Source organism: Cryptomeria japonica, chromosome 2 (genome assembly GCF_030272615.1).
Source record: "Cryptomeria japonica chromosome 2, Sugi_1.0, whole genome shotgun sequence".
NCBI lineage: Eukaryota > Viridiplantae > Streptophyta > Pinopsida > Cupressales > Cupressaceae > Cryptomeria > Cryptomeria japonica.
Window position 1 is genome coordinate 117646395 of NC_081406.1, and position 10924 is coordinate 117657318.

General features: G+C 34.1%; 2 protein-coding genes across 2 annotated transcripts; both read right to left on the reverse strand.

The window, feature by feature from the left end:
* Positions 1–488: 488 nt before the first annotated feature.
* Positions 489–2384, reverse strand: LOC131049859 (rust resistance kinase Lr10-like). The gene is made up of 2 exons (XM_059216877.1): positions 2340–2384; positions 489–2169 (listed from the first exon to the last, which is right to left on the reverse strand). Coding segments are annotated over exons 1-2 (1146 nt in total). The 5' UTR covers positions 2341–2384; the 3' UTR covers positions 489–1024.
* A 113-nt stretch (positions 2385–2497) lies between these two features.
* Positions 2498–3416, reverse strand: LOC131859434 (uncharacterized). Its single transcript, XM_059213175.1, has 2 exons — positions 2675–3416; positions 2498–2532 (listed from the first exon to the last, which is right to left on the reverse strand). Exons 1-2 carry the CDS (start codon positions 3414–3416, stop codon positions 2498–2500), a joined length of 777 nt encoding a protein of 258 aa, XP_059069158.1.
* Positions 3417–10924: the final 7508 nt, after the last annotated feature.

The window sequence follows — 10924 nt, forward strand, 5'->3', positions numbered from 1 at the left end:
AACAATTATTAGAGGAAAGTGTATTGGTTCTTAAAAGAATATATATTGGATTAGTTGTGCAAATTTTTGAGGTGGTTGTAGTGCATGTGGTTATTGGAGTAGGTATCAAGCAAAAACTTTAAATGACAATTTTTTGACCTTTATACACATAATGAGTCATCCAACATTCTTTGTTACTATGCAAAAGCCAAAACAATAACTATAAGCAGTTAAGTCACATATAAAAATAACCAAAATAATCATTCAAATCTGATAAACCATATGTAAATGTGTGAAATTAGCTATAACAATTACTGATATCCTTCCCAAAATATCTTTTAACCAGAAAAAAATTCCAGAGATACGAAATGTTTGCCCCAAAGAAACGGGATCCTGCTTACCACAGGTGCTGTAAATAAAAGAAATACCAATAAGAATTACTCATGATTCAAACTACGCTTCAAGCATCATAACTTCAACACGGTATTTATGTATACTTAGAAGGGTGATCAAGGACGGTGACAGGGAAAGTGTGACTATCAAGAGCAGCACATGCATTGGTGCAAAAATCTTATTGAAGGACAAAAGAAATCTGAAAACATAAGTGCAATTTATATTGTCTACATACAATATATGTGAGCCTGAGTCCAATCAAAACATAAATGAAGGTAATATAGGATTTTTTTGGACCGATGTTACTCATTAAAATCAATATACAAGGCAATCGAGGATATATTTTTGAGCGATATTAGACGTGATATCACTTTCAATATGCAAAGCAATCAAGGATATTTTTAAGACGGAGATTAGACGCGAGACAACTTTCCGGTGACTTCAATATGATTGTCTGACGGACTAAAATTGTTTTTATACGTGAGACAAGTTTGATGGTGCATTGCGGACTGACAAATCTACTTAAAAGAAAGCCTAACCTAATTATACGCCGTGAGATAATTTTGAATGCTTGAGCAGTAATTAGCTATCAAATCATTTGAATATTGACTGTAAATCAACTCACGGGTGAATTATCCAAACGTAGTATCTACTATGCCGTTTCGATTTCAATGGTGGACGATTCTTCACTGGCCGAGAATGGTGCCGATGGCGGCCGTGCGCTGAACGGAGTCGGAGGATTTGGGATGTCGTCAGCATCTCCTTCCAACATTTGAAGCACCCTCATCATTGAAGGTCTGTCCGTCGAATTGTACTGAATACACCACAGACCCACTTTTGCCAGACTCCTTGCCTTCGCCTCATCTGCTCCACTTATCTCTCTCTCTCTCAACCTTGTCCTCAGCTCCCCATTCTCTATCAATTTGAACGCCCACTCTGGAAAATAGAATTGGCTTGAGCGGCTCACATGTACTTCAATATTCTTTCTTCCTCCCACCATCTCCAATAACATCATGCCAAAACTGTAAACATCTGATTTGTCTGTTACAGGCCCCAAATTTCTTGACCACACCTCTGGCGCAACATATCCTGGTGTACCTCTCGCTGCCGTCATTGAAACATGGTCGTCTCTCCTTCCACACAGTTTGGCCAGGCCAAAATCACCTACTTTGGCTATAAACTCCTTGTCCAATAATATATTGTGTGGTTTTATGTCGAAGTGAATGATGCGGTTGTGACAGCCATTGTGAAGATATGCAATTCCTCGAGCCGCCCCCAAAGCAATTGAATACAACTGATTCCAATTCAGAACTTGATCTTTTTCTTTTCCTGCAAATATAAATTTGTCAAGAGATCCATTTGCCATGTACTTGTACACGAGTGCACTAGTAACTCCTTCAAAGCAATACCCCAGCAAACGAACCAAATGAAAGTGGTGAATCCTTCCAATAGTCGCCACTTCGGTCATGAACTGAGTCTCGCTTTGCCGTGAGTGATCAAGCATTTTAACTGCCACAAGAGTACCGCTCGGAAGCTTTCCTTTATAAACCACGCCAAACCCTCCTTCACCCAACTTATGTGCAAAGTTATTGGTGATCTTCTTGAGGCTGGAATACGAATATCTGGTTTGCATTTCGTCAACATAACTGTTTAGAAATGTCTCTACCTTGGAAATAGACCGGAGGTTATCACGCTTCCTTCCAGGCACTTCATGGTTGAAGAAGAACATCTTCTTTCGATAAGCAATTTCCAGCAATAGCGCAATTATTAACGATGCGCTGCCGATGATCCCTGACACTGATTATAAGGTGAATACTGTCAACTGTAACGAAGCATAATAAAAGACGACGTAACGAAGACAAAACAGAATGATAGGCTGAATATATTTAGCCTACAAGGACGAATTCCTCAAAAATATTTGTTACTGGTGTAAAACTCGTATATAACACAGAGGTAGAGATACTTACTTATAGCAATAGCAGTCTTATTAGGAGTGTTAAACCAGCCTGAATGAACTGTATTATAAAAAATGCCATAGGCGTTTATTAGTAGAATGTTCAGAAAGTATAAAACATTTTTTCCTATTCTTTTTAGACAAAATATTCAAGCGATTTTCGCTCATCTGTCAATTACACATTCCGCAAGCAACTGTTTCTACATCTAATTTCAAAAAAATAATAACACAATATTAAATTTAACAAAGCCAATTTAGAGATTTAACTTTTATTCTGTTCATCTTACAAAGATCAGCCTTTCACGATATGTATATTAAATTGGGGGAAACAGGAAACAATAATTTTACCTGCGGGGCATCTGTCAGGATATGGCTTGTGCCGCCTGTGCCGCCTGCACCTGCAATGAAACTGCATCGAGCTGCTATAATAACCACAACGCCCACCACTTGACTGGCAAACTTCGCAACTTTTGCTGACATTCCATGTAATTGGGAAACCTCCATATATGATTTGTTGGTCGTCTACCGGTCCTCCTGAGTTATTGACTGGTAAAACAGCTTGTGCCTTACATGCTTCAGGCACACTAACGGCTGCTGTCAAATTGTAGTGCCAAACAGTGTTACATTGTAAACTAGCCGTTTGATTGGGCAAGTCTACCCATTGTGGATCGCACTGGTCCCAAAGGGTTATGTCTATATGTGTATGGGCAATATGAAATTGAGAGCTAGACCTTAATTCCGTGTAGTTATTGGAAGATGGATCGCAATTATCTCTTAGCTCCTTGTCGATTATTGTCATGGTATGGTCGAGACTAAAGTAATTAAGGAATTTGGGTTGCAGTATGTAGTATTCTTTGCCACTGATATTAAATACAGGCTTTGGCAATATATGACCATAATCACACTCGACCTGAAGGCTTAAGTCCCCTCGGCCTCTATTCTTTAATCCGAAAGGGTAATCAAAAACATGTTCACCACAGAAGAAGAAGATTGGACGAGCTACAGAGAGATGAGCGATGGATGGCGTGAATAATAGGAGAAGACATACAGTGAAAGAAGGGGAAAATAGTGGAGGTTGATGCAGAGTCATGGCTGCGTTTTCCAAACTAGTTTGGAGAAGGAAGGATTAGTTTAGGTTGGGGAAAGTATGAGATATTTTGAAATGTATTTATCAAAAACAGTAAAATTTGAAAAGTATTTGGAAACATGAGGATGATGTGTTTGTTGGTTGTTTAGATGGTGAACATGCATACATCATTGAAGACATACCATTCACCTTGACAACATGTCATCATTGAAGATATTTTATAGATATATTTGATATGTTTTCTATCACGTTCATATTTGATAATAATTTTATAATATATCTACATTAAAATGAATAAATAATTATTTTACTTTTATGATTAAAATTTATTTTTAATTAATGTACTATTTGATATCTACAAATAAATTTCATAATCATAATTCTAATATTAATCTTATCATATCATATACAATGTAAATTTTATGAAAATGAGTTATTTTTCTTTATAAACATATCTTTATTATGATAAATGTTTAATAAATTATTTATGATTATGAAAAATCAATTCTTTGTAATTCATTTATTTATAATAATAAATTATCAGATAATTTTACACTATAATAAAAATATTCATATATATTAAATATTTTTTGATCTAATATTTATTAAGTATTTTTACATGTATTTAATGTCGGAATTTTTTAAGATATCAAGAATAAGTTGAGTGTTAATTTTAAGAGCTCATTAAGAACCCTTTGAATTACAATAAATCTCTAATAATCAAAATATAATTTTCAAGACCATTTAACTATGTCATAAAAAACAATCACTAATCAATTTACATTGAACTTTTCTGAAATTCAATAATTTTCTATGACAACCATTGTCACCATTATAAACATCCATCGCTATTATTAACTCTATCTCAAACCTAAGGTGAAAAAATCTTGTAAACTTTAATCATTATATAGTGTGTCACACATCACTCTTATAATATTAGATATAGGATATCACGAGGCTCAACAATCACATGAACACTTCGAAAATTCAATGCCTCTACCAAAAAAAAAAAGGATTTGCTTTAGGGGAAGAGCACTAGTAGTCATTATAGACAACTTTGTGCACCCTAAGCTCGTAAGCAATACATTAGATTTTGATGATTTTATTTTTATAGTTTTTGTATGCAACTTGACTACTTATAGCTATTGTTTTGGCTTCTCTGTATTAAACACTATACCATATTAATACATAAAATATCAGAAAACAATCATTTCAAAATATCATTGAAAACATATTTCCTATTACTCCATTATTTGTTCACTTTGACAATAATATATAAAATAAAAAAAAATAATATCTCTGAGGTCGTTATCCGTTCCAATAATATCTGATGGGTATGAGAAATAAATGTTATATAGTTGTCACATAAAGAAGATGGTGGAGAATCTCATCTATTTGCCGGAGCAAATACGTCCAAAAATGAAGTCAAGTCAAGCTGCAAGACTTCGTGCCGTGGTCATTGCCGCGACGACATAGCTTCATTGAATCAGTCATCGTGATTTTGGAGATTTGTGACGTAACTACCACAGGTCCCGCACTGGTGAAAGTTCCCCTGTTACAGCTTTCACACGGCAATGGACAACAACTATCCACTTTTATGGAAGGAAAATAATTACAACGAGCAGGACCCTGTGCTCTAGAATAGAGAGAAGCTTCCTGCATTAGGAATTACTCTGAAAGGTCTGGCAGGGCCGGCTAAAATTTTAGACATTGGACGAGGAAAGAATCCTTTACATAAACAAGAGTAAATTGTATGATGACGAGGGGTGGAATGTAACATGTCAAATAAATAAAATGTAATGGTTATTTTTCATATAAAACAATTCAATTTTAAAAACATAAATTTGTATAATAGAATTGTTTTTCATCAATTTTTTTTTGCTGTAAACAGTATTGAAAAGGTAGATTAAGATGATCCAACCAGTACGAATTGTGTGAAAGTCTATGTTGATTTAAAGATTTTGTGTTTTCAATCAAGTGTTGTTTTGTATGCAGACTCCAAGTAAAATAATTTAACTCGAACATGGATCATCCTCTTCTCTAACAAAATAAAATTTATGTTTATAATGTATATAGTAAATAAAATAGTTTTAAAGTAATATAATTTTTTTTTAAATCAAATAGCTTTAAATTTATATTTCATATTTTTTAAATAGATTTATTTAAGATACATATATTAATTAAATATGATTTTGTGAAATTTGGGTAAAAAATTAAATTCTAAATTTAATTAATATAACTATTGATATTAAAATTTTAATATGATTATTAATTTTTTGTTTGTGTGATATTAAATTTTAATTTTAAAAAAAATCAAATTATTAGTTCGCAATATACAATTGAATGATAAAAAAAAGAGAATTAATTTTTAATCTTTAGGAATAATGTTGAAGAATTTAATATGATGTCAAACTAAAATTTGTTTGTCTTCAAATGGAAAAAGACTTTGTTTATGTGATAAATGTTTTGATATTATCATATTCTTTAATTTCTAGATAGGACAATCTCATCAATATAGATCAGTTTGCATAGCACAAATTTTTCATGCAACTTGGATATGATCTAGCAAATTGCTAATTTTTTTCCTTAAATAACTCTCAACTTTATATTTTGTTGACTATTAAATGTTGGCAATATTTAAAAATGAATTGGGGAGATTGCTAGATCACAAAACTCATGTTCTAAGTATTTCTAAGAAAAAAGGTTAAGATTCACAAGGTCTGTATTACTACTCAAGAAAAAATAATATAGTATCATTTATCTTTGTTCTAAATGTGATCAAGTTATGGCTTAAAAAGTTATGTTGAGTGAAAAGGGTATAATAAAGAAATAATTTAGCATACAAAAGAACTGTCCCTAGAGTCAAAGCTAGTTTGACCAAAAAACAAAGACCAATCAATCCTAAGATTGAACCTTTGATGAAACATGAACTCAAAAACTTAATTCAATCAAAAATCACATTTCCAACAAATATTTAACATGGGTGTCAAATCTAATGCCAAGAAGAATAATAGAGAGAGACGATTGTGTACCGATTCAATAGATCTAAATAAAGCTTTTATAAAGCATCACTACTCACTTCCTTCAATGGAAAAAATAGTACAAATAATGGTTGGATCATAAATATAATCCTTGCTAGATGGACTCTTCAATTATAATCAATTTTAGGGGAAGGAAGAAGACTCTTACAAGATAGCCTTTTCCACTAAATGAGGGACATTCGGTTATGTAAAAAATGTCATTCAGATTCTTAAATGTAAGAGCTATTTTCCAACATGCCATAGATATGGTATTAGAGACTTGATAAATAAATTAATTTTTATTTATCTTGATAATCTAGATGAACATCATTATCCAAATAAAAATAATTTTTTTAAAACATTTGAAGGAGGTATTCAAAACATGCCAAGAATTTGGGATTTATTTAGATCCCATTAAATGCCAAGAATTTGACAAGATGAGAGGCTGAATCGGGCAAGGAAATGCCCCTAACACATCCTACAGAGATCACAAAAGCAAGAAGCTCACCAAAACCCTCAAAACCTAAAACATAAAAGTGTCCAAAGGGCGATCTTGGAGAATGGACTTAAACAAGCCAACAGCCAAAGACTATTGCCCATTGATAGTAATGTAAGTAGAACAGTCTCCAAAAAGCATTTGCACAGATTGAATGAAACCAGGAAAAAGTTGTTGGCATTTTGGCATTAAGTTGTCATTGATCTCAACCAGTTTGGCAAGGTCACCGACAAGTAAGAAGGGGTGACCGTTATGATGGCTATTCACATGAGAGTGAGAAGACAGAAGGAAGGCTACCGGTAAGGAAGGATTACCCGTAAGGCATAAACCGGGATGAAGGTTGTGTGTGTGTTAGCATGTTGATTAACAACCGGTAAAGCAATAAAATGATCTAGAGGTTCGCTACCTATTTATGATGAAGAGGCAGAATGTTAAAGTAATCACAATCCACCAGAGGTAAAGGTGTGCTACCGGTATAGTGTGCACTGCCGGTTAGTAGTAGGAGAAGGTCTCACCGATAAAGGGATGTACCGGTATGAGTTAGCTAAGTGATCAAGTATGAATCCAGTGTGTGTTGGTGAGCCAAATGATTGACCATTGTGATTCCATGTGGAGCTGAGGTGGAAAACATGCTAAGGTTGATGAAGCCTCCATCGACGGGGTTGTTGAAACAGCTAGACAACATTAATGAAACAACCACAAATCATGGGATTGTAACTGATTGATGCGGATCAAGGAGGAAAGAAGAATAGAGGAAGATCAGGGAACAGTTGGCACTAGCATCAATGAAAAATAATTTTGATTGGAAGCAGATCTTGAAAAGAAAATAGCTAAGTGTTTTATGAGTCGATAGATTTCAAGGTAGGAAATTTTGCACGTGATTGCTATCTTTAGCAAGTATGCATTGGACAATGGAAAATGTGTACAAATGCATCCTTGGAGTACAGGTGATTAATCCAAGACAGATTGGATCAAATCTCATGCAATATATGTCGGGAAAAAGAAACCCTAGCCGTTCACTTTTTTAATGCACTCTTGGCGGGAAACCAAGGTGATAAATATATGAGTTCGAGAAAGAGCAAGTTGATGCTGCAGAAAATAAAAGGAGAAAAGAGAGAGGAGGTACTATGAAGAATTATCTTTGCCTTATAATTTATTCTAAGAAAGTTGTAGAGTGAGTGAGCAAGCAAACCAGTGAGAGGGTTTTACCAGTAGTGATTGAGTATCGATACAACTATAGTCCAACCGTCAAGAAAACTGGCGAGGTGTAGCAGAGCAAGACAATATCCAAGTGTAAAATACTATGTTGTGAGACTGTGAGGTAGAGAAAGATAATAGAGGCCAAGAATTAGAGAAAGAAATCTCACAACCGATAGTGTGAGATTCAATGGAAGAGAAGACTGTCAACCGACTGTAAGATATTTGATCAAGAGTTGCAGAATTCATTTGCAACAAGAAGCCTTAATTGTAACTAAATTGTATTTTCAATATACATCACCAAGTTGGAGCTTGGTGTAGGGGTTGGTGCTCCTTGGGTTGGTGCCCTAAATCTTTGTAATCCAATGTTTTACTTGTGAGGCTGGATTCCAACAATAGTCTCCAATAGCTTTTCTCACTGAGGTTTTTCCCATATTGGGTTTTCCTTGTACATCCGGTGTTGTGAGTTGTATTTGTATGATTGATCTCTTTGGCTTTCCTTCCTTCTTTATTGGTTTGATTGTTTAAATGCTTAAGTCGGTAATAGGCATTCTGAAGTAGTTTTTAAAGGTTGGGAAGTTTAGCAACCACGGATTCACACCCCTCTCACTGGTGGTCTGTGTTCAACAAAAACCCGAATGATTTGAGCATTGCAAGAATAAAGGGTCATTCAATGTGATCATAAGCCTTACCAAAATGATTCGTTTTAAATGGCATTTTGTTTAGAGCGGCGAGCCCATTCCATGGCTTCCCAAACAACAATGATTTTATTTAGGATAAACTTGGATTTAATGAAAAAACAATTCTCAGGACGAATAATCTGTGGGAAGAGATGGTGAATCTCAAGAGCCAGAGCCTTGGCAATAATTTTGTAAGAAGCATTGAGAAAAGTAATGGGGTGCCAGTTGCAAGTATCTTCTAGATGTTCTACCTTAAAGCTATGAATTTTATGTTTCCCTTGTTGATAAGCTAGCAAGAGATCTTGAATGAAAAAATTCCACGTAAAATTTGTGAAGGTCAGATCCAACATAGTGCCATAAGGGCTTATAAAATTCGCAAGGGAATCCATCACAACTAGGCAGTTTATCATCTAACATGGAAAACATGTTGGACACCAAAACATCAATGCCAAAATCAAATGTTGGTTTGAAGTTGGTCGTGGTCATAAGAAAGGTAAAATGTACCATAATTATTGTTGTATGATGTAAGACCAATGCAAATAATCAGTATGCAGAGAAAAAACAAGAAACCCCAACAGAGTAAAATGACATCTATCATTTCAACCAAACAAATAATACTATGTTAGGAATAAAGAATAAACTAAACCATGTTCCTTAGTTGACTAGGCCACATATCTTATTTGTGTTGCAAGATTCACTATTATAGAATTTAATTTAGGAAATTGGTGAATCAATTGTGGAAGTTGTTAATCTACAACACCAATTATAAATGTTAACTTTTGCAGTTTAATGTCAGTCACTTTTTTAATTATTTATTTTTTATCATGGTATCAAAGCAGGTTTGGGCATATCTCGCTCACAAGAGAGCCTAGGATCATGAGAATGTGGTCTTATGTGTGAGTGTTGGATTAGGTTTTTGTTTATTTAATAGGAGATTACTAGTGATGAAAAGAGCTTGTGAAAGATTTCAGAGAGTCCCTAAGCGCAACCATTAAGTTTGAAGACACTAAAAGGGCAAAAAATATCTTTCCAGTCCATGAAGAAGAATAGTAGATTAGTATGTTTGTGAAGTTGTTGCAAAGGTAATTTTGTTGGCAAATGTGAAGATTAATGTTCTACCTATAATCTATAGTAGCAAAATCCACACATGGAACCCTCACTATTCTAGCATAAGGTTACTAATTCAAGTTCAATTTGTTGATTTCCACCAAAAGGTAGTGATTTTTTTCCCTTCCATCTCTCCAAGTTTGGTGTCATGCAACCTAGGCATTTAGAAGAGTTGGTGCTAAATTTTTCCTTAGTGCTATTTTTTGTGATGGAGTTGTCCTCTGTTACAACTAGTTCGTTGAATCACTCATTGCATTTTTGGGGGGTGCACTGAGTTGTCGATCTGTTAATTGTGTTTAATTTATGCATTGTGAATTTCATGTTTTTCTTTCGAGTATTAAGGATTTATGTATGAAAGCAATGTGTTTTTAGTTGAGTATTTGTTGTGTGGACTATATCATTGTATGTGCTATGAATACTCCATTATTTCAGAGAGGTTGATAGTAATTTGTAATCTTACCATTGATGATTGCATCAAAAGTTTCTTGAAGAACCTATATGAGCAATTTAATAACTGCATTATAAATGTCACCAAAATATAAGTGACTTATTGGAAGTTCCAAGGATGAGAATAGGAAACTGTAAAGAATGTTGAGTGAAGCAATACGTAAGCAATGGTAATGAGCCATGCCATCGATCTGTGCAAGAGGTGATTGAAGGTGAGGTGTTATGAGATGACCTTGCCCATATTTAAAAATATGGTTTACATATAGCAGATTTCTATGAATGAGGTAGACAATGTTATAAGAAATGCAACATAGAATGAGACACTTCCAGTTAATTATTAGTAGTCAACAAAGAAATGGTTGTCAAGTTAAAGCCCAATTTTGTTTAACATTGGTATAGATCCTTCAATAGTGTGCAATGACTGTTAGCAAGTACAATTATGTAGATGAAAGTGATATATTGTAATCTTAATGAAATTTAGTGTAGTTTATTCATTAATGGAGAATGTTAGGAATAATGAATAAACTAAACTATGCATCTCAGTCAATTAAGCCACATGTCTCA